Below are 25,224 nucleotides of genomic sequence, written 5' to 3' on the forward strand. Positions count from 1 at the left end.
CTAAGAGAAAATTCCTAAGATGGTAGTTATATGTGAATTAAGAACAGCCTACAAAACCAGAGCTTCTAACAGCAATAAGTGTTGTAAGTTTCATTAAATATTTGACGATCATGAGGGTATAAAAAGCTGTAAGCTTTAAGTGTTCTTTGTCATTTTATGCCCCGCCTTTTAATATATACTGGCTGTGTTACTGTTTTAGCCATTGTTTTTAAATTTTTCATATTATTAAACTTTTTTAAACATGCTTTTCCTCTCAATATAAATTCTAATGAGAATGTGAACGTCATAGGACTACAAATCAACAAAACAACATCTAGATTCATTGACCCGTTTTTACAAACCAAAAGAGTTGTCAATTGCAAGAAACGCAAGAGGATTTCTGCGGGAATAATAGGTTTTTTCATGCAGACTGGCAGATAAGACGCCAAAAGTGTCTTTCTACGCCGATCTTTTTAGCGCTTTGGACCAGATTTTTAAGCAACAACCTTGATAGCATAACATTCTTCAGAGACAACATCCAAGTGTCACTCTCTGACGTCAACGCCTTCTGATTCCAAAACTGACCAAAACCAAACAGAGTCGGGTAAGCTGCCTCACTCGTTTACTCATTGTGTCCATCATAATGCCATTAACTCTTTCGTGTCTACCAGATAAAGGTAGTTTTGATCCCGTCTTTCCAGTAAAATCAAGGATACGTCTAAGGTTGTTACTAAAAAAAAAATATTGCATCTACTTTTCCAGCTAAAAAGTTAACGCCCATGATTAACATTTGTCAGCATCATGGAGAGAAGACTACTGTCAGACATTTCTTGACTTGGCAAAGGCGTTTCCGGTGCAAGCAATACGTATGGTAAATTCGGACACAAGGTTTCCATCAAATTTACTTACACCGTCCAGGTATTTGAAGTTTCCACGCTCCTCCTCCCAACTTGAAGTTTCCCAACCTCCTATCGATATGAACTCACATGTCAAGGCGAGGCCACTTTAGGAGAGTCTTAATAAGGTTACAGAGGACTTTCCTGTTCTTCATGCTGGTTGAAAGTACAGCTTGGTCGTCTGTGTTTGACACCTATGTGATATTTCTTGGCAAATTTCCTCTAAGATGAAACATGATAAGCGTGTAAATTCATCAGCGGAATCCTTACCAAAAAGAATAAGACTCTAGTTCAGTCCAATTCCAATTTTATTTGGAGGGGGAGGGTCATTTTGTATATTCAAACCCTGCGCAAAGTTACCTTATGGTTCAAATTTTCCAATTATTATTTACTTTTTTAGCTAGGGGATCATTGAAGGTACAACTATTTGTACCTTCTTTCCAGAAAAAAAAAATTCTTCTGCCCGTGTTGGGCAGAAGACTTTTTTCTCTTCCGCATTACTGGGAATTTATTTTCTTCTTCTCTTCCACATCTTATTATTTTCCCTAATAGGGGTTATTTTCTCTTCCACATTTGAGAATTTATACCATTTTTTCCAGAAGCAAAGATTACTCAAATTGGCAATTTCAAAAATTTTATAAATTATTGCCACCAGCATTTTTGCCTATTAAGAAGGGAGGTGAGATTTTTCCTAGAAAAAGTCCTCTGAACATCCCCCTTCTTAATAACTTTGTATACCAATGATGACACCCAACTTCCACATTACTAGGAAAACACACCTGTTTCTGTTCCCGATACAATATTGACTCAAACAGTTTATATTTTGATTAATAAATATAAGCTAGAGCTGAATTATTGTATTCCCGGTGCATATTTCAATATTACACTTTACTTATGAACCAGCCAAATATAAGCCATGAAAAACGAACATGTCATTATGTGATCAAGCATACCTCTAAATGCAACTCCCAAGAATGTATTGTTCATTTCAAAGGCAAGTGTATTCTCCTCCATATCCAAGATCACACTGATTCGGTCTCCAATCTGAGAATGAGAGAAAAAAGATAATTAAACTAATGTTTGTGATCTAAAATTTATAGTTGACTTTTTTAGTATATGATTTAGCTGAAATTTTGCTCTTTACTTCTAGACACTAATCTAGTAGTACATCCAGAGCCATCATCAAAGCTCAGCCCCCCTCCCCCCCCCCCAATAATAATACCATGCATACCGACTTCCTCTCCAGCTCCTGCAATGTTCTTTTTTTCCAGAAGAAAAGCAAAGTAAGATTTGTCTTTTTAATCCTCCCTTTTCAAATTAAAGTCTACGTGTTTATAGTAATATATACAAATTACGTTTTAACTACTAAATACAATGACTAAATGTTATCGCAGCCACACACCACTTCAATCTAATACCGATCCATCCTTCACTCTACATCCTAGCAAAACACCAGTCATTAGCAACATGTGCTAATAGACTTGATTCAAATGGGTCAAAGAATGTCTTCAATTGATTAGTAGGTGAGAATGGCCTATAAAGCGACTAAATAATGAATACAATGTGACTCAGATTTATTGGTCAAACAAACCAAGATATTTCAAGTTGCAAGTATTAACAAGAAAACGTTAGATTCCCCCCCCCCCCTCCACCCTGCACTCAATTATCAAAATGATAACCCAGGAAAGTGCTGGTATAAAAGGTTTGCATTTTCAACCTTTTTTCTTACAAAAAATCCTTTACCCGACCCTCTCTTTCCCAAGGGTTAAATGCGTGCTTATATATGGTGCAAATGGTCTTAGAAGAAAGGGGTAATTACTTTGCAGTTAAGGTACTATTTTTACTATCTCTATATACGTCCTACCCCCAACTACCTTCATCAAACTATTTCCTCTTGAATGAGGTATTTTTGGGCTGAAGTCTACTGAGTCTTTTTTGTCGGCAAATAGAGTTAAACATGTTCCAAATAAGCCAGTAAAAGGATCCTGATTTAAAATATTTTCAACCTAATTCAGCAAACTGACTAACACACACGTTTCTAAACAATAGGGAGTGGCATGTCGTTATCTTTAAAAAAATCTTTGGTAAGTAATGCAAAAACCCATTACTGGGAACATTTTCCTAGAAGATTTTCTATAAATCTTAAGCTTAATTTTTCATTTATAATGAACTTACCTGATATTTGGGTAAAACCTGAAGATTTGGGCCACATTTGGGAGACTGGGGATAATGGACCAGAACACCAGAATGGTGTTTCCGCATTCTGAATCCATTCTGAATCAACCAATTGTGGTTTAATTCCCATCCCCAGCTTTCACATCGAATTCCTAATGAAAGATTAGGATCAGTGTTGGAATCATCCTTGGTTGCTACTCCAATAACTGTTATATCCTCTAATCCAAATTCACATGTTATTTCCCAGGAATGTCTTCCAGCTTCAAAGCCTAATTTTCCTCTTGCACAATTTCGATTTGAGCCGTGTGATGGTCTATCCTTTAATAAAATAAATGTAAAATCGTCCAATAGACGTGTATCCGGACAACAGTCCATTGGATTCCATGCATATTTAAAAGCCATTAATCTGGATTTGTGTGAGGACAAAGAACGCAATGTCTTAGCTTTTAAAGGTCGATATGGAACAGTTTTTAAACTGTGGTATTTCCAAAGTTTAGAATTGCCTTTCTCTAATATCCAATAAAATTTTTTGCACACTTGCATACAGTTGAAAACATCACCAAGTGATAAATGCGCAAATATCACATCATACATCTCTTCAGGTAGATCTAGAATTGACATTATGTTTTTTCAAATTGTGCACCTATTGTCTGTTCCTGCAAAATATAAAAGATTAGTTCAATAGTTGTTAGATAACAATTTGGATACGAGTATAAGTTTAAGCTTGAACTACCCAAAATTAAAGACATAGCTATCTGTAAACTGCTTACGAATTGATAGGAAAAAAAGGTAAAAAAAAAAGGTAAGCCTTGGAATACAGACATATGTACAATACGTGGTGACATTAATGAAGTTGTGCCATTTTCTAAGCATTTGCCAAAAGCTACAATTTCTAAGTGCGAATTTTTACTGGATATTGCTGAGCTACTTTCAACCATCTTGAATTAAAAATCTCCACCTAGTACTGTAGTTGAAACCACACTTACTTCTTGGATAATGATGTTAATAGGAGCATACGGCAACTAAGCTTTTATCAGAAAAAAAAACATTCATCTGCTTCTTTTTATGCTTGAACTTCAGGCACATTTAATATATTGAAAAAAAAAATCAACTGAAAGTAAGGAGCAATATTCAAACGTAAAACGAACAGAAAATATTCCGTAAATGAACGGGACTGTCCCCTCCTCAATGCCCCAGTCTTTACGCTAAAGTGTTTCATTGTTTTAAAAAGTAGAGTTGTGAGAAAGAGTCAAACTTTAGTGTAAAGAGCAGTGCATAGAAGAGGAGACAGTCCCTTTCATATACTGAATAATTTCTGTTCATTTTAAGTTTTAATGTCGCCCCTTACTTTCAGTTAAAAAAAAACTTGTTTTTTTTATTCAATTTCTGAATGTTTTTGAATTAATGCAGGTTTTGATTTTGGCTCAACTTAAATGAATTATTAAAACAAAATTTACATATTAATTTTAATTTTTTTTGGCTAAATGGCTTTCTCAAAGTTATGATTGTTAGGGAAAAAAGGGAAGGAGGATGGGACCTACTTGCCCCTCAATTTTTTTGGTCACTTCAAAAGACCACTAGAGCTTTTAATTTTATTACGAACGTTTTTATTAGTAATAAATATATGTAACTTACAAATCAACTTACTTAACAAACTTCTATATTTGTACATTTGTATTACGTATATGATGGGATTAGCTCCCTCTTCAATACCTCCCTTTATACACTAAAGTTAAATAATTTTTGCATTTCTTTAAGAATGACCCCTGAATCACAAAGGTCATTTAATTAGAATAAATATCTCTTTTGACATTACTAAAAATACTTTATTATATAGATCGAGGTACTGAGGAGGGGAAGAACCACCTCATGTATATGATAATTTCTGTTTGTTTAAAGTTTTAATGTTATTCCTTACTTTTCGTTGAATAAACTTGCTCCAGTGCCATCCTCATAGAAATTCTCTTACCTCATGAAAAGTCCTCCAAGGAAAGATCTTCTCACGTAATCCCCCCCACCCCACATCACCAGAAAAAACCCTGAAAACGTCAGTATACTTCAAAATAACCAATACTATATTTAAACAATGGGCAAAATTCATGACTTGCAGCCCTTCCCCAAGGGACTGTGGGGGTTAATGCGCCCTCAAAGACATAGTTACTGGATTATTTGACTGTGCTGAACAAAATGGCTAACTCAAAATTTTGATGCGGTGACTGGGAAAAAATGAATGTGAGACGGGGCCTAGTTTTAATGCTGCTCCTTACTTTCACTTGAAAAAACTTGTTTTTATTTTTAATTTTTCATTGTTTTTTTTAAAATAATGCTGATAAATCCAGCGCCCCCCCTCATGGAAATTTTCTCCCCCCCCCCCCAACTCATGGAAATTTTCTCACCCCCCACCCCGATAAATTCCTCCATGGAAAGATCCTCTCACGTCACCCCCGACCCCCCCCCCCCCGCCACAAAAAAAAACACCCCTTAAAAACGTCAGTATACTTTGTCAATAATCAATCCTATATGTAAACAATGGGCAAAAGTTCATAACTTGCAGCCCTTCTCCTGGAGACTATAGGGGATTAAGGCGTCCTCAAAGAAATATTTATAAGGGTTTTGACTATGCTCAACAAAATGGCTATATCAAAATTTTGATCCCGTGACTATGGGGAAAATGAGCGTTAGAGGGGCCCTAGTTACCCTCAAAAATTTTTGGTCACTTAAAAAGGGCACTAGAACTTTTAATTTTCATCAGAATGAGCACTCTCACAACATTCTAGCACCACTGGGTCAATAAAACAACCCCTGAAAAAAAAAACAAAAAAAAACAAATTAACATGTATCTGTGATCTTTCTTCTGGCAAAAATACAAAATTCAACATTTTTTGCAGATAGGAGCTTGAAACTTCTACAGTAGGTTTCTCCGACATGCTAAGTCTGATGGCGTGATTTTCATTAAGATTCTTTGACTTTTAGAGGGTATTTCCCCCTTTTTTCGAAAATAAGGCGATTTTTCTCAGGCTTGTAACTTTTGATGGGTAAGACTAAACTTGATGAAACTTATATATTTAAATTCAGCATAAAATTACAATTCTTTTGATGTATATATTGGTATCAAAATTCCGATGTATATATTGATATCAAAATCAAATTTTAGAGTTTCTTCAAGATTTTCGTCTACTACTGCTTGAGTACATTACTGCTGCTGATCTGCCAAAGACCAACCATTCAGTGCTTAAACACCTGTTTTTGCATAGGCAATAATTACATCGATTCTATAAAACTGCCTAGCCTATAAATCCAATTCACTGGTAAAAATTTATGTGATAACACTTATGAAAACAAATATGAAAAAAGTTAACCTAAGATCAGGAAAAAAAATAGCATGAAATATTGAAATAATAGTGAAATAAATCCATACTGTACAAATAGGTACCTGGCACTGAAGAAGATGATATAGAATGTATATGGTAGAGAGAAGGACTGTCAAAGTAGAGATATAGTGCAGTATACTTGCTTTGCTTCAGTTGCTTTGTTCAAACCACTTTGATTTTTCTTGAATTGGTTTTCAATAGATCGATATCCAATATAAATGTTGCTAAGATTGGCATGTGGTCAGTATCTAACTTGTTAACTTAAACATGAGCATAAGAAGAGATAATACCAGGCAAGCAATCAATATGATCAATATCACTTGTGCTTCCAGAGTGATGAACATATGAAAACTTGTGGGATTTGGGCATAATGCAGTACAATGGAAGACACTCAAAGAGTAAATCACTTCTCACAGAAGATCAACTGATATCAATATTAAGGTCCCCAATTATAACATACTGTATAGAGTTTGACATTACCTGATTCACAAGATACTACAGCAGACCACAAGCCTTTGAAAATTTAGTCAATGATCTGATCAAGTATCCTTCATACAGGAGATCAGAGTTCATTAATATAATACTGCCAACACACACAGCCAAAAAAAAATTCGTCATAGTAGAAGAGTAATGGGGAGGGTAGATGACTGTCCAGTTTAAAGACACAGGCTAGTCCACCAGACGGGCAGCTGCCAGTAACTTTTGCTGGACTCAGGAACACAATATGATGCTGACTTTGATGCAAAAAATTCAAACTTGAAGCAGTGAGAAGATGCTCCTGGAGACATACCAAATCGTAGGAACTGTACAACTCATCAAGAATAAAATCCTTATCTTTGCTGCCGTTTATATTAAACAAAATAACTGAGACTAATGCACTCATGGTTGATTTTTTTTTTTTTTTTTTAAACCAACAGGGTCTCGTTTCATTTTTAAAGGGGACAAGTAAATGTTGAACTAAAGGTGTAGATGGTGGCTTGATAGGATGTCATCTGAAATAGTAATGGTGGTAGATTGAAGTTCTGGATGATCAGACAGGACAAAATCAAGGTTTGAGGTTGACCCAGAGTTATGAACATAAGAGAAAGGTTTAGATTTCTGTAGTACAAACATGCAAAGCAAAAGTGTGTAGGCGGCAGTGAAGGGTCATTCAGATTTGTGTTAAATCATCACAGATGACAAGCCACCTGTAGGTAAGTTGAATTTTATGGATAATCTTTGATTTCTTTGCTAATGTTGTGCTATTGATTAAGAAATGTTTATTTCTAATAAAATTGTTCTACTACTAAAAAAAAAAGAAAAAAGATAGTAATACAGCAGGCCAATGCAAACTTTGTATCAGAAGTATTGGTGAGGTAATTAGTCAGCAATGAAATACACAGCAATAAAAAACATCCTAGCTCAACAGCAATAAAATGTCACTCAAATCTAGCAAAGAAATGGTGAACTTTATATTTGATGAAATAGCCAAACCGCCAGATGTACTATTTTCTGGCCTGATAGAAAACTGAGAATCAGGCAAACACTCAAATGATGACATAATATTCAATCATTTCTAGTTTTTTATAGGCACCATTAACATTCTGAAATAAATTTTTAATACCCTAGGGAAATAACATTCTTTCTTTGGCTTGGAGTGAGAAGGTACTTTTTTTCTACACAAATCAAGCTGTTACTTCTGTGGGTTGTTCCATAGTTTGAACATTTTATGTCTGCTTAGCATGCATGATCCTTATTACTATGATTACCCACACATCTTATACACTTGGTTGGGTTTGAACACTTGCAAGCAAAATGTACAAATCCTTGACAGTTGAGACACTGCTTGGGCTTTTGATTGATTGAGTGACACAAAATAAACAATGTTTGATATTCACTCCAAACTTCAATGCATGATCAAAGTCATCATTTGTTTTAAGCTTCAGCTGCACAACTCTTAAATTTGCAAAGCACATCATAGAAATTATATTTTCAACAAGCACAGAGATTTCAGAAACATCACAATCAGTGTCCATTTTAAAAAAAAATTGTGCACTCAGCTTCATACCATTAGTATCATACCCAAATTTTCATACTAATAGTTACTGCAGCCACTGCAGAATTTTCATCAACCATTTGGACTACCGGTCCATTTTGGCAACTAACAATATGTTTCACCTTGTCAATACAGCCAAACTTCTTCACAAAATTATGCTGATTTGTAGGGTTTTGCATATTAATATTGTCAGGAATATTTAAAAGCACCACAGGAACAGAGAGGGATTGGCAAGCTGGCTTCAATGGCCAGATAACTGGGTTTGAACTCTGTAAACATGTTTCCTGTTTTTTACTATAAAACTAAGCCTCAAGACACATTTGTTGAGGCGTGATACCACAATTGTATGGGGGTCCATTGGAAAAGAAGACATGTCTGATGGATCAGGTATTGCAAACAGCAGCAAATCTTCCTTTTCTTTGAGACTACATAACAGTTGAAAAATTTCCAATAAAACGATGATGCTGGATGTGATCCTCTTCTCCTGTCAAGTATGTAAACCTTTAGTGCAACTTTGCAGTTATCAACTGCCAGCTTAATTGTATCTTTTACAAAAAATTGAGCACAAACCTTTATCACAGTGTATTTATCCTTGGCAATTGACTGCTGTAAAAAGATCAGCAAAAGTTCAAAAGTTAGACCAATTACTAACTTTTCAGCTGCTTCTCTGTTGGATGATTTTACAAATTTGTTGGTGATCTGGCTTTGTGAGGTCTGACAGAACTGATTTTGATGTAGCTTCATCTAATTTAGCACATCAGCATAACTTTTACAAGCTACCTGTGCTATACAGAACCCAATTTGAAATTTTTTAGCCACTTGGGGGATTCCTTGGTTTTGCTGCCTTACTGGGCACCAATTGATGTTGATGAGCAACTTCCACCACAATTGGTCAACATGTATGATTTTGGTCTGATTTCAGGGTCTATTCTTTTCAGTGGGAACTGGTTTGACTGATGTTTCTCTGAGCACCTCAAAAATATTGACTCTATAGCTCCACATTCTTTTTGAGTGCGTCTATATATCTGGCACTTGGGACACTGAAGGTCTCAGCAATAGTATTGGTGTAACTCCCTTTTTCTTCCAAAGCACAAGAGATTTGTTGTTAGGGTCCTACCCTCGAAAATAATTAATACTGAAAAGTTATCTTCAAGTTTTTTAGATTCCTTATTGTATCTTTTCTGCCCGTATTAAACGAACGATATCATCACGCCATCCTCTGATAATAAGAAAATTATATAATGCTCTTGTAAGACTACATTTGGAGTTTGGCTGCCCGGTTACAAATCCTCAATATAAGGGAGATGTGGCAGCCCTAGAGAGCATACAGAGAAGAGCAACTAAACTTTGTGCCCCACACCAACAGCTTCCCTACCCTGGTCGTCTACGTTGCCTGAAGATACCCACATTGGCTAAATGGCAGCACAGAGGAGATGTCATTTTTGTCAAGAGAATGTACCAAAACAACATGACTAACTCCATTTTTACTCCCTCCCTTGCCACTATCACATGAAGCCACTCAATGAAGCTGCAACAGGAGCCCTCCAGACGCAGAGAGAGGACAAACTTTTTCTCAGTACATGCTGTCTCATCTTGGAACAGTCTTTCCAATGAGACTCACACTGGTGAATCAATTAGTTCTTTCAAAAATGCAGTTGATTTGGAGTGGAGTAACACAGAATGGAAGTACCAGTGGGAGGCCACACCCACTAATTGTGTCACCTCATCAATTCAACAGCAAGATGTTCTACAGGAGGATGCAGTCCACCTTATCTTGCTGTAAATGTGATTTAAGGTAATAACATAAAAAAAAATCACCAATGCTCACAAGAAAATTGTACCAGTTTAATCATTTCTTCCCTAGAATGTAAGGCTTTGCCTGATGCCATGATATTCAAATTTGGGATAAATACATAGTCTGGGGTTATTGTTGATCAAAACGTGCTATTGCAAAATTTATGTGTTATTGTGAAATCTAAATTGTGGATTATTACCTCAAATTGTGAGTCAAACATTTTTCTAAACCTAGTATGTTTTTTTCCTTATTAAAGAGACCTTAAAGTGTTATATTATAGTTACTTACCTTAAAGCTTTATTCTGTTTATGTGTTTTTTAATTGGTAATAAGTTTAATTCCCTTGAGATTTTAGCATTTCTAGATTTTGAATTTTCTTTGTTGCTGTGGCTGCTCTAAAGTTGCCAATATTATTCTGTTTAGGATGAATTTCAAAATTCATCCAAAAAGTCAGTGAATCTGTATCCTGGCATTGATTCACTGACTATGCAGGCAGAAGAGGGCTGGTCACCAGCCGGAAATGCCAGTGTACCTGCCAGGAGTAAAATCTCTGAAACTGTGGGGATCAGGTGAGCAGGGACAGGGATCAATACTTCCCTTGCTGAATAAGCTTCAAAGATGCAGCAATCACCTCCAAAATTAAACCAAAGCATCAGCAAGCTCCAAAAGAAGCAAAAGCAAACTAAGGAAAAGTATCTCTGCTTGTCAGCCATGTTTCTTGTAGACAGAAAAGATCAATTTCTTTATTCTTTCCAAAGTTCTCAATTAAGTCTTTTTTAACTATTTAGACTGATTGAGCAGTGAATGATAAAATTCTCATTTAAGGGCTTATGTTGATTAGCTTTAAAATTTCACTAGATTCTAGTTTCTCATTGAATAATGTTTTCATAAGAGAGCATAACGTCTGGGCACTTTCTTTTAATTCCAAGTCCCTCAAGTCAACCACTTCTGGTGCACTTGAAACAAAAATCACTAGCTTTGTTAGAATGTCTTTTTGGATTTTGTTTTGTTCATTGACCACTGAAATGGACTTATTGCTTGCTTTTGCTTATATATTAATGCTAATGCTTGTGTGCTTGCTTGCAGTTGCCTTATTATGCTTTTGTTACAGATGCTTGGGTCAAATATATGTATTAACTGAATAGTACATCAAAGAAATCATTGCATGGTGTCAGAAGTTTAACATGGATAGTACACCAGCTCCATCAATCAACTGGTCAAGCCCCAACCTAAAATCAGAATGGAGAAAATTTAAGAGACATTGTGAGCTCATGTTTTCTGGCCCACTAAGTGGAAAATCAGATGCAGTGAAATGCTCATACTTACTGATCTGGATTAGAGAAAAAGGACAGGATGTGTTCTCCAATTGGACCTTAACTGACGCGGAGGCAAACAAGCCAAAAGTATATCTAGACAAGTTTGAGAATTATATTCAGCCAAGTGCAAACCCCATCTTTGGCAGATACATCTTTCATCAGAGAAACCAAGCGGATGGAGAAACCATTGAGTCTTATGTCACTCAGTTGAAAGTACTTACCAAGGATTGTGAATTTGATACCCTAGAAGACCAGCTACTTCAAGATTGGTTGGTCTTTGGAGTCAAGAATGCGAGAATCCGTGAGCGGCTTCTCAGGGAGGGAGCCACACTTATAGTGGCTAGAGCAATTGAGTGCAGTTGAGCTATAGAAACTGTGCAAGAGACCCAAGCACTCATGCTTAACGAACAGGCGCAGATTTCAATTAAGCAGGAGGTGGAAGTGGTTCAAAGACAGAAAAATTCCCCTGCATGCTATTTCTGTGGTGGCCCATACTCAAGAAGCCATAAGTGCCCAGCAAAAGAGAAGCAGTGCAGCAAATGCAGGAAGATGAACCATTTTGCCAAAATGTGCAAGAGCAAATTAGTATATGAACTTGAAACAAGAAGCAAAGTGGAAGATGGGAGAGAATTTATGATTGAGTCCATTTCCACAGAAGAAAAGGTGTAAAAGCCTTATGCTCTGATAAAACTGACAGAAAACAATAGTGAACTGGCGTTCAAGATAGACACTGGTGCTGAGGCCAATATTTTGCCACTCAAAGACTTCAACAAATTGGCAAGAAAGCCAGCACTGCTGCCGACCGCTGATGTGCTGACCAGCTACACCACAGAACAGGTAAAGGTACTGGGGACAGCCAACCTAAAAGTTCAGTACAAGAACCAAACCCCCCAGACCCATACCTTCCATGTAGTCTGCACAGATAGAGCACCTATCCTCAGCCGCCAGTCCAGCAAACGACTTCAGCTGATCAAGTTTGTCCTTAGTGTCAGCAATCCAGCCCCAATTAGACCAGTCATCCAAAAACTCTTAAACGAATTCAGTGATGTCTTTGAGGGCATAGGGAAACTGCCTGGAACCTGCAAAATATATCTGAAAGACGGTGCAATCCCTACTATAGAACCGCCAAAACAGGTTTCTTTTGCACAACAAGCTATGTTCAAAGAGGAGTTAGACAGACTGGAGTCACTTGGAGTCATAGAAAAAGTGACCAAGCCAACACAGTGGGTGAATTCCTTGGTTCTGGTGAGAAAGGCAGATGGGTCACTCAGGATCTGTTTGGACCCTGTTGATTTAAACAGAGCAATTGAGAGACCACATTACCCTATACCCTTATTTGATGAAGTAGCAGCGAAGTGCAAAGGTGCAAAGAAGTTCTTTAAGATGGATGCCCAAAATGGATACTGGTCAATGGTGTTGGACAAACCATCCTCTGAGTTGACAACATTCAACACCATGTACGGCCAGTATAAATGGAACCGATACCCATTCGGATTGATTTCAGCGCAGGACAAATACCAGTGAAAGACGGAGGAGGTCTTTACAGAACTTGATATTGGGCTGATTGTTAATGGTATTGCAGGCATTGGTTGTAGTGATGCTGAACATGACGCCAAGCTGAGAGCAGTACTCCAAGCCGCAAGAGACAAGGGAGTGCGGTTCAACAAAGAAAAATGTGTTTTTGACACTACTTCCATCACCTACTTTGGACACAGACTGACAACAAGCAGCATTGCCCCAGACCCAGAGAAAACCCAGGCATTAGAAAACATGCCCACACCCCAAAACCAGGAGGAACTACAGACATTATTAGGAATGTACAATTACTTGTCTAGATACATCCCCAATCTGGCTATGCTGAACAAACCCCTCAGAGACCTGTCCAAACAGCAGAAGTTTGAATGGAATACAAGCCACGAGGAGGCCAAGAGAGGGATTCAGAATGCAATCTCCAAAAACCTCTCCTACTTTGATCCAGAGGCTAAGGAGATAAAGGTGATCACAGATGCTTCCCAGCATGGTTTGGGTGCCCAGCTATCAATGGACGGAGCAACCGTTGCTTTTGCATCTCACTATCTAAGTGAGACAGAGCAGCGTTACTCCCAAATGGAAAAAGAGATGCTCGCAATAACCTTTGCTTGCAAAAGATTTCACCAGTATCTGTTTGGAAGAATGATATGTGTGACCACAGACCACAAGCCTCTTGAGTCAATCTTTGGAAAGTCTATACAAAGGGCACCTCCAAGGCTACAGCAAATGATGTTGGCTATTCAGCCATATGATATCAAGCTTAGATACAAACCTGGAAAGACTATCCCTGTAGTGGACACCCTATCCCACTTGCACCTTGCAGATACAGACATTGAGTCGCAGGTAGACATGGAAATTCTGGTTTACTCAGTCCTTCAAACTGTACCCATAGCAAGCCAAAGGCTAGCACAAATACGTAGAGAAACAACTAAAGACGAAACACTGAACTCCCTGTTGGAAACAATGCAAGTGGGTTGGCCAAACAATAAAAAGAGCCTAGACAGAAAACTGGGGCCCTTCTGGAATTATTGTCATGAGTCGGCAGAACTTTATGGCCTTGTTGTTAAAGGGGAGCACACAGTCATCCCGAGATGCATGAGAGCAGGCATATTAGGCCAATTACACTCTTCCCATCTAGGAGTGGCAAAGACCAAAGAGAGGGCAAGAACGTCTGTATTCTGGCCAGGCATCACTCAAGATATCAAGAGGCTGGTCAACCAGTGCAAGGTATGTGCCAAGTTTGCCATGAACCAACAGAAGGAGCCAATGATCCTGCACAAAATACCCAACAACCCATTCCAGCATGTAGCTGCTGACCTATTCCAGCTCAACGGACAGGATTACATGGTCACTGTTGATTACATGTGTTGGTTCTTTGAGGTTGATCGCCTGACAAACACCATGTCAAGGCAGGTCATCAACAAACTGAAATCTCACTTTGTCTGATATGGGATTCCCAAGCGACTTACAACTGACAATGGCCCCCAGTTCAGCGCAAAGGAATTTGAGCAATTCATGACTAACATGACTAACATTCAATCTCAAGCCCAAACTACCCTCAGTCCAATGGCTTAAGTGAAAAGGCTGTTCAAATAGCTAAAAGACTCATGGTGAAGGCCGCTGAGAGCAAGAGTGACCTGTATCTGGCACTATTGGAGTATTGGAACACACCCATTGATGGATTTGCCCCAGCTCAAATAATGGTGGGACACCAACTGAGATCACTCCTGCCCAGCATCGCACAAACTTTGCAACCAGGAGCCTTCCAGTTTGACTGATTCAGACAAGAGAGGGAGAAGGCCCAAGATGCACAAAGCAAACACTATAATCAGCATGCAAGGAATATGGAACCACTGAAAATGGGTCAGAAAGTGTGGGTCCAGTTGACTGACCAGGGAACCTGGAAGAAGGCAACAGTTTGCAAGACTGGCGACAGCCCTTGTTCATACTATGTGCATCTCAAAGAAAAAGGGACGTTCTGCTGCAACAGAATGCACATCAAATCAAGACAAGACCCAATGGTGACTGACCTGCACAATGGTGCTAGTTGCCAAGTTGAAACTTCAAGCGTCTTGCCATTGAAAAATGTTTGTTCCCAATCCCTTAGCTGATTCCCAAGAGACTACGGACCCCCCTACAGTGGAGTCTCCAACACCAAAGCAAGGTGTCACAAACAAAGAGGCAGAGGCCATGTATCCAGGTCAGGCAGAGCAGATTAACCATGGAAGAAGGGTGATGGCAACTCGTTCTGGTCGTCAGGTGAAACCAACAACAAAGTTGAATTTGTAGAAAAGAAGGGAGATGAAATGAATTGATTGTACTGTATTAATAAAAAAAAAAAATAAAAAAAAAGATGAAATGAACTTATTGTACTGATTTAAAAAAAAGAAAAAGAAAAAAAAAGATGAAATGAACTTATTGTACCGAATAGTAAATAATATTAAAAAAAAAGATGAAATAAACTTATTGTACTAAAAAAAAAAAAAAAAAAAAAAAAAAAAAAAAAAAAAAAAAAAAAAGCAAATTGTTCTGGTTGTCAGGTGAAACCCCCAACGAAGTTGAAGTTGAGCATACACAAAAAAATAACATTGTTGAATCACATGAAGAAAAGAAGGAAGATGAAATGAACTTATTGCTTGCCTTTGCTTATATGCTAATGCTTGTGTGCTTGTTTGCAGTTGCCTTATTATGCTTTTGTTACAGTGGGTCAAATATACATATTAACTGAATAGTACATCAACAAAATTGCTTATAATGATAATGCTTGTGTGCTTGCTTGCAGTTGCCTTATTATGATTTTGTTACAGGTGCTTGGGTCAAATATACATATTAACTGAATAGTGCATCAAAGAAATTATTGCAACCACTGTGGCCTTTTTCTTATTTAATGCATCTGCATAGGATCTATATGCTATGGAAGCCATATTAAAGCCAATATGTTTTTCTTGAGATAATATTAAAATATTTTTATTTTGATCTCTCACCCTACACAATCCAGAAGTAGAAGAATGGTTACCCCTACAATTTACACAGCTATACTTTTGGAATCTTTCTTCTTTTATTGATACTTTCTTAAGTTCACAATCTTTTGACTGGCAAGGACCTGCACATCTGAGACAAACTGGTTATGGTGCCCTGCACTGTACCTGCATATGTCTATACTTTTGACACTTAAAGCACTGGATAATATGCCTTTGGTACCCTCTTTTCCTACCATATAGCCATAGAGCTGAGGGCAAAATATTATTTTCAAATATAATACAGACTGATAGGCTATCTTCTAATTGTTTTGTTTCTCTATTAAATCTTTTTACTGATTTCACATTAGCATTAGACTCAGATTCAAGATCACTTTTAATCTCTTCTTCAGTGGTTTCTTTAGGTATTCCTCTTGTTACTCCTTGACATCTAGGTTTAAATTCCTCTGCTTGGACTTCTGTTTCACCTATGTTTTTAATTGTCAATGCTTTTGCTATGGCAGATTCAGTTGGAAGAAATATTGTGACTCTCTTTTTATCTTTGCTCAGTTAATATTGAAAGTACTCAGTTTAAAGGCTTCTTTTAGGGCTTAAAGTGGTTTCTCTTTCCATAGGCAAGATTTTTGTTTCAAGTTTGCTAGACAAGATTAGCCTACTCTATTGTCAAATCTGTCAAGAAACTAGATTCCCTTATTTTTGGGTGGTACTAAGGAGCTGTGTAGCAGCTTTTAGCAACTCTATTGTTTTCCTCAAGGAGGGTTGGGGATATAGCTCTTTTGGATACTTTCCCTAAGTCCTGAGATAGGCTAATCCTAAATTATGGAAATGTATGATACCCTCCACTTCTTTATGGTTTGCATTGCCTAAATTCATGGCTTCATCTGAGGGAAGAAGTGGGTAATTTTCAACTATTGAATTCAAAATTTCAAGTGTATTTGAAGTAGGGACTGTAGCAATGAATCTATTTTGAGTGTGGTGATATATAGATTTGATGCTGACTGTATTGACTATTGTGGGGGGCTAGAGTTGTGACATATGGTGATTGTCTTGCCTGATTAAATCCTGGTGTCAGCTTAATAACCGAACCCTGGAACTGTATAGGTTGAGACATAGGTACAACTTGTGGAATAAATGTTGTGTACATGGGGGCCTACCCTGGTCATTATTTGGACCAACTACATTTGGTCCCACCATCACTCCAGGAGAGTGACTTGGATCCCAATTTACCTGCATCCCAGGTAAAACACAACACTATACCCAAAAAAAGAACAAAAATATCAAACCCTCAAATCAAAAACCATACCACTCTGAGCCGTTTTCCTCAAATCTCATATTTTTCAACGCTTCCTTTGGACAGATTGGCAAATTTGTTTCAAGCCCCGATTGCTTATTTCTCTGGGCTGGGGCGGGCGTTTTTTTTCGCGGGCTTGGGGCGGGAAACTGGGCTTACTGTTTTTTAATTTGGCTTGTTTTGGGCTTTTTCTACTCAAAAGAATAATATTTTTATTTTTTTCAAGTTCATTCTTTTACAAAACTTTCGAGGAAAGAAAGCGAACGGATTTAAGGAAAAGTTTAACTATACCCTTCGATTCACTAAAAAACAAGAGGAAGCTAAGTAAAGTGAGTCAAAAAGAACTATTTATTACGGCAGATTACTAGTTACAACTATTGAGAGACATTTCAAACAGTTCATGGTAACAAACTGCAGTAAGGAGCGACCCGGCTCAATACTAAACGAAACTCTAGAAACGGAATTTTGAAAAGATACATCAAAAGAATCGAATTTTCATGTTGATTTTAAATTATATAAGTTTCATCAAATTTAATGCTTGTCATCAAAAGTTACGAGCCTGTGAAAATTTGCCTTATTTTAGAAGATAGGGGGAAACACCCCCTAAAAGTTAAAGAATCTTAACGAAAATCACACCATCTCATTCATCGTATCAGGGAACCCTATAGCAAATAACCTTCAAGCTCCTGTCTACAAAAATATGGTATTTCATATTTTTTGCCAGAAGACAAATCATGGGTGCGTGTTTATTTGTTTAATTTCCAGGGGCCATCGTATCGACCATGTGGTCCTAGAATGTCGCAAGAGGGCTCATTCTAGCGGAAATGAAGAGTTCTAATGCCCTTTTTAAGTGACCAGAAAAATTGGAGGGCACCTAGGCCCCCCCCCCTTGCTCATTTTTTCCCAAAGTCAATGGACCAAAATTTTGAGATAGCCATTTTGTTCCGCATAGTCGAAAACCATAAAACTATGTCTTTGGGGATGAATTATTCCCCCACAGTCCCTGGGGGAGGGGCTACAAGTTACAAACTTTGACCATTGTTTACGTACAGTAATGGTTATTGGGAAGTGTACATACGTTTTCAGGGGGATTTTTTTTATTTGGGGGGTGGGGTTGAGGGGAGGGGGCTATGTGGGAGGATCTTTCCTTGGATATATATGTCATGGGGGAAGAGTAATTCAATGAAAAGGGTGCAGGATTTTCTAGCATTACTATAAAAAAAAACAATGAAAAAATAAACATGAAAAAGTTTTTCAATTGAAAGTAAGGAGTAACATTAAAACTTAAAACGAATTGATATGAGGGGTTCTAAAAACACTTAAGTATAAAGAGCGGGGTATTTAGGAGGAGATAAATATCTCGCTGTTTATGCTAAAGTATTTTTTTAGTAATTTCAACTATTTATTCTATGGCCTTTCTGATTCAGGGGTCATTCTTACAGAATTGGGACAAAAATTAAGATTTAGTTTAAAGAGCGAGGTATTGACGAGGGGACAAACCCCCTCATATACATAATAAAAATATAAGAATATAAAAGTTTGTTACGTAAGTTAATTCTTAAGTTACGTATATTTTTTACTAACAAAACGTTCGTTAAAAATTAAAAGTTCTAGTTGCCTTTTTAAGCAGCCGAAAAATTGGAGGGCAACTAAGCCTCTTTCCCCACCTCTAATTTCTCAAAATCGTCTGATCAAAACTAAGAGAAAGCCATTTAGCCAAAAAAAAGTATTAATTCGCAAATTTCATTTTAATAATTTATGTGCGGAGAGCCAAAATGAATCATGTATTAATTCAAAAACGTTCAGAAATTACATAAAAAAACTAGTTTTTTAACTGAAAGTAAGGAGCGACATTGAAACTTAAAACGAACAGAAGTTACTTCGTATATAAAATGAGTTGTCCCCTTTGCAATTCTTCGGTCTTTATGCTGAAGTTTGACTCTTTGCCACAATTCTACTATTTAAAACAATTAAAAATTTTAGCGTAAAGAGCGAGGGATTGTGGAGGGGACAACTCATTTCATATACGGAGTAATTTCTGTTCATTTTAAGTTTCAATGTCGCTCCTTACTTTCAGTTAAAAAAACTGTTTTTTTTTATTGAATCATCTACAAAAAGTAAGAAGCCAAATACGACATTGTGTTTGAAACAGATGGAGATAGACTTCATAACCCCCAAGCACTTTCCAAAAAAAGTTGAAAATCCAACGAAAAAGCTTAATATTCTACGTTTTCCTGATTATTCTAGCAAATAATGTTGAAAATAAGATACGAATTTATTTTTTAATAGGAATTTTTTTAGTTTGCACCTCAAGGTACGAATAGGAATTGAATAAGAAACCATCGGTTTCTTTAAAAAGAAAAACAAATGTCGGAATTCTTCAGATTCTGTGAAATTCATATAAAAATGAGCTCCTTCAGTGGAGCCAAAACTAGGAGTCTTCGGACTGGAGCCTGATTGGTAAAAGAAACCGATTGATAAGCTGCATCTAAAAACCAAAATGCTGTATTACAAAATAATCAGCTTTTGATATGCGTATTTTTCCTAAGGTGATGACACTGAATTTCTAAATTGAAATTAGCTTTTTAGTTGTTGTAGCATTTTTTTGTCAAAACCTGTACATTATATTTCATTTCTCAGAAATTATTTTAAATTTTTCTTGCTTGAGGTATTAAGAAAATGTACCAAAAGTATTGAGAGCTTTTCAATTATTACGTTGATTCTCTTGAAGTTTTTTTCCTTTGTAATACAGAATTTCAAGCTTCAATTATTTATTTTTTTTTGCATTTTACCACTCTATCCAAAAAAGTAATTAAGCCTGTGTATTTCTAGTGGTGATATTTTGGTCATGATTCTGTTTTGCTCACTAAAATTATTTTGCTTATTGAAGAGATCTCATTGCATTTTCTGTTACTCGTGATTTTTTTTTTTGCTGTATTAATTTATTTAAGCATCATGAAATTAGTAATTTTGTCAGTCAAGCTCCAGTTCCTTTTGTGATTAAAATCCAGAAATGGCCCTTCTGAAGGTCTTGCTGGGATTTAAATGTCTTGGTTTTGCCTTAATTAAATATAGCTTAATTATAGTTATTTTTTCCGTAGTAAACCTGAAAGAAGAGCATATTAAAATATGCGCAATAGGGAAGATTTATTCAGTTTTAGTAGAACTTCTAAATTTAAATTGCCAATAACAGGTGGGTCAGTTAAACTGATTGGTTAAGAACTGATTGGTTTTGACTGTAAATGTTTGACCATAAATTTCCTGGCGCTTGTTCTAATTTCTAACAGATTCAGGCAATTTGACTATCTGATCCCTTTATTTTCATTTCACAGTATTGTTTATAAATTGAAGATATAATTTTACCCTTTTTCTTTTGCTGTATGTATGGAATAAACGCAGTCAGATCATTTTGGCTAAAATACGGAACACCTTAATATATAATCAAAAGTCTTTCCTTTCATTTTTACTAGACAGAATTTAACATTTATATTAGATGCAATCTTGGAGAGACATACCAATGTAAATAGACTACAAGATTCTTAAATTGCATTAGTAATATATATTGAACATTCGTCCTGGAACAAGAAATCTAAAGAATGGGGACTTTTGGGCGAAAAAATTTTATTATAAACAACAAATTTACAAGCATTATCAAAATACTGAGAAATGCAATTAAAACTCCTCAAATGGAAAATTCAAAACGTGAAAAAGCTAGGAATGGATAAAATGTAAGCAAAAAGAACCATGAATTAAAGAAAGATGGGAACCCTAAGATTTAACACCAGAGGGGGGGGGGTTACTAGAGATAAATTTAATCAGTATTATAGAGTTATTTCAGGGAGGTCTTAATGAGATTGCATCCTTTCTAATTCTCTATTAGACACGCCTGCAAGATAAAAGAAAGATATTTTTCATTCGGTTATTTCTGAGAGGTTTTAATAAAATTCCACATTTCTTTGAGCCAAGGCTATGCATATTTTGGGCCAGTGTCACAATATGTGGCTGGCCCAGCCTAGCAAGTAATTCCAAGGAGGGTTGTTATTAGAGATTAAGTTTTATTTACGCTTAGTTCACGTTTTATAAGGCTCCTATGAGCAAAAAAAAGAATTTTGCATTTTTTTTCTAGAAGAAAGATCATGGTTGCGTCTGTGCTGTGGGGTAGTCTTTTTGGCTAAAATAAATGTTCAAGTTAACTGTTATTTTCTAGGGATACCTGCACCTTTAGAAACAAGTGTGCTATCGTACGATATTACTGTTTCTAAAACTCGAGGCTCATTATGCTTATAGTTTTTAGATAATCCTAAATCAACTAACTATCTCAGAAATTTCACACAATAGCTTTTTGGACTTCGTTTGGATGGAATTTCTGTTTTACCACATAAAATGACTGAAAACACCACTTTGCTCTGGGATAGTCTTTTTGGCTAAAGTAAATGTCTATGTTAACCATAATTTTGGTAGTACTACCTGCACCCTTAGAAACGAATGCACTACCGTATGGCATTACAGCCTCTGATACTTGAGGCTCAATATGCGTATAAATGTTCGATAATTCTAAATCGATTGACTATCTCAAAATTTTTCGCACAATTGGTTTGCAGACTACTTTCAGCTAAAATTGTTGTTTTAAAGCACGAAATGCCCGAAAACACAGCTTTTCTCTGGGACAGTCTTTTTGGCTAAAGTAAATTTCTATACTAACCATAATTTTTAGGACTGCCTGTGGTCTTAGAAAGAGTTTTTCTACCGCATGGTATTACTGTTCATGAGACTTGTGATTCATTATGTGCATAGTTTTCCGATAATTCTAAATCATTTGCCTATCTCAGAAATTTCATACAATAGTTTTTTGGACTGTTTTTGGCTAGAATTGTTATTTTGCTCCACAAAATACTCGAAAATATCAGTTTGCTTCAGGACAGTCATTTTGGCTAAAATAATTGTCAATGTTAACCGTTATTTTGTGGGACTACCTGCACCTTTAGAAACGATTACGCTACCGTACGGAATTACTGCTCATGAAACTCGAGGTGCAATATGCGTATGGTTTTTCAATAGTTCCAATTCAATTGACAATCTCAGGATTTTCACACAATAGCGTTTTGGACCCCTCTTGAATAGAATTGTTGTTTTGGACCACAAAACGGCTGAAAACACTGCGTTGCTCTGGGACGGTCATTTCTGCTAAAATGATTGTCAAAGTTAATTCTTATTTCGTAGAAATACCTGCATATTTAAAACTAATGGGTTACCGTACTTTACTACCTCTGAAACTCAAGCCTCTAAATCTTTTGGTTCGTGTTTTCGCAACCCGACCCTCCATGATACACTATCTGAAATCACGCCACTGTACCACCTTATGAATTCCTTTTTGGCACCCTCTAGCACCCCTTCAACATTACTAGTACCCTGAGCTGTTTGAGAGATATTGCTGATGTGTCCTTTTGACATCCTGCATGCATATAGTACTTTTTGATTTAGTTTCATATTTTAACGTACTTCCACTGAAAATATTTGTTCAATAGTAAACTTCCGAAATGTTAATTCAACTTTTTCTATCCTTATATCTTTTTATTCAGATATTCCCGATCCTTTGACCAATCCCTAATATCGAGTCGACTGTCAACCAGAAGGAGTAGCCGACGCTACTATCTGTTTAGAGCGAGGGTGTGTGTATGATGAAATATATGATGCACCAGGTACACCTTGGTGCTTCTTTCCTGTTGATTACGGTTATAGACTTACTGGAACACCAAACGTAAACGATAAAGGAATTGTATTTAATCTAGTCAGAAACTCTGTTCCTTCCTTATATGGAAATGAATGGCAATCAATTACTCTTGAAGTTGAATACCAAACGGATGACAGATTAAGAGTCAAGGTAGGTGGCATTTTGTTTTACAAAACTTCATTTTTTAATGGCAAAGTACTACTCTTTACTTACAATTTTTGACTATAAAAAGGTCGGGAGTGGAACGTGTCTAATGAGAGGCAGTAAGTAATGCTTCTTTCTCTCAACCCTGTTGCTTCAATTCAATTTTACTATTTATAAGACAAAAGTTTACTCAAAGATGATAACTATCCTTGATTTACTACAGCCTTTAAAATATTCTTAGAGGTTTTGGACTGGGTGTTAAATTTCAAATGATATTTTAATGTTAAGCTTGTTATGATAACCAAAAGGAGCTCCTCGAACACACTCCTGTTTCTGCTAAGAGGAGTTAGGCTGACACCCCCTGTACCTTCTAAAGACCACAATTGCACTTTACTGAAAACAATTCCTATTTCGAGCTGTTTTTTTTATCATTAATTAAAAAAAACTTTTTGAAAAATAAGTCCTTTAAAGAAAGTAAAGGCTATATTAAACTTAAGATCAGATGAAATAGAAACCTACAATAACTCAAACTCAAAACAACCATAAATTCCTAGTAAAGAATAGATGAAACCCAAAACGAGCAGAAATTAAATAAACAATCATATTAAAACAATATACAACAGGTACTAATATAAATGAATAAATTAAAAAAAATTACTTTTAAAGAATAAAATAAACGCAAAACAAACCGAAATCAAATAAACAATCATATCAAACAAACATACAATAGGTACTAGTATAAATGAATAAATAACGGGTAAATCTTAAATTAAATATACAAATAAAGCCTAAATCGAACAAAAATATTTTGCTATTAAATTTAAATGAAAACCGAAACTCTAAAAGATGGAGTTTTGATACCAGTAGTTACATAAAAAAATCGCATTTTCATGCTGATTTTAAGTATATAACTTTCATCAAGATTAGTCTTATCTTTTAAGAGTTAGGAGCCTGAGAAAATTTGCCTCATTTTAGAAAATAGGGAAAAACACCCCCTAAAAGTAAAACAATCTTAACGAAAATCAAAACATCAGATTCAGCGTATCAGAGAACCTTTTTGTACAAGTTTCAAGCTCCTATCTACAAAAATGTGGAATTTTGCATTTTTTGCCAGAAGACAAATCACAGATGCGTGTTTATTTGTATTTTTGTTTTGTTTTTTTCCCCAGGGGTGATCGTATCGACCCAGTAGTCCTAGAATATCGTGAGAAGGCTCAATCTAATGGAAATTAAAAGTTCTAGTGCCCTTTTTAAGTGACCAAAAATTGGAGAGCACCTAGGCCCCCTCCCACGCTCATTTTTCCCCAAAGTCACTGGATCAAAATTCTGAGATAGCCATTTTATTCACCATAGTCGAAAAACCTAATAACGATGTCTTTGGGGACGACTTAATCCCCCGCAGTCCCCTTGGGAGAGGTTTTAAGTTACAAACTTTGACCTGTGTTTTCATATAGTAATGGTTACTGGGAAGTGTACGGACGTTTTCAGGGGGATTTCTTTAGGTTTGGGGGGGGGGGGAGAGTTTAGGTGGGGGGGGGGATGTTATGTGTGAAGATCTTTCCATGGAAAAACTCTCATGGGGGGAGACACTTTGATTGAAGGGGGTGCAGGATTTTCTAGCATTATTTAAAAATACAATGAAAAAATAAATATGAAAAGTTTTTTTTCGACTGAAAGTGAGGAGCAGCATTAAAACTTAAGACGAGCAGAAATTATTACGTATATGAGGGGTTTACCTCCTCGTAATACCTAGCTCTTTATGCTAAAGTATTTTTAGTTATATCAACTATTTATTCTACGGCCTTTGTGATTCAAGGGTCATTCTTATGGAATTGGGACAAAATTTAAGCTTTGAAGTAAAGAGTGAGGTATCGACGAGGTGTGAACCCCATCATATACGCAATAAAAACATACGAATATAGAAGTTCGTTACGTAAGTTAATTCGTAGATTACATATGTTTTTAACTAATGAAAATGTTTGTA

At 36.4% G+C, this 25,224-nt stretch overlaps 2 protein-coding genes across 3 annotated transcripts in view; one reads left to right on the forward strand and one right to left on the reverse strand.

Annotated features, from left to right (window-relative positions):
• The window catches only part of LOC136032555 (uncharacterized), a 40,550-nt gene extending 39,260 nt beyond the window's left edge, over positions 1–1,290 (forward strand). The window contains exon 10 of the mRNA XM_065712825.1: positions 1,276–1,290. Coding sequence (XP_065568897.1) covers positions 1,276–1,290 — 15 coding nt within the window. The remainder of the gene's footprint in view (positions 1–1,275) is intronic.
• Positions 9–17,463, reverse strand: LOC136032857 (F-box/SPRY domain-containing protein 1-like). 2 transcript variants are annotated; one of them, XM_065713270.1, is made up of 3 exons: positions 17,378–17,463; positions 3,051–3,706; positions 9–1,919 (listed from the first exon to the last, which is right to left on the reverse strand). In XM_065713270.1, exons 2-3 carry the CDS (start codon positions 3,669–3,671, stop codon positions 1,764–1,766), a joined length of 777 nt encoding a protein of 258 aa, XP_065569342.1. In that variant the 5' UTR covers positions 3,672–3,706; positions 17,378–17,463; the 3' UTR covers positions 9–1,763. The 2 variants fall into 2 exon arrangements, with proteins under 2 accessions (XP_065569342.1, XP_065569341.1); XM_065713269.1 differs by having other exon boundaries at positions 17,358–17,428.
• Positions 17,464–25,224: the final 7,761 nt, after the last annotated feature.

The sequence above is a fragment of the Artemia franciscana genome, chromosome 11 (genome assembly GCF_032884065.1).
Source record: "Artemia franciscana chromosome 11, ASM3288406v1, whole genome shotgun sequence".
Taxonomy (NCBI): Eukaryota; Metazoa; Arthropoda; class Branchiopoda; order Anostraca; family Artemiidae; genus Artemia; species Artemia franciscana.

Excerpts from the sequence above, each read along its gene's own strand:
- LOC136032857 (XM_065713270.1), bottom strand. The coding sequence starts at position 3,671 with ATGTCAATTCTAGATCTACCTGAAGAGATGTATGATGTGATATTTGCG. Across the intron at positions 1,920-3,050 it reads AGGTTTTACCCAAATATCAG|ATTGGAGACCGAATCAGTGT; the intron begins GTAAGTTCATTA and ends TCTCATTCTCAG.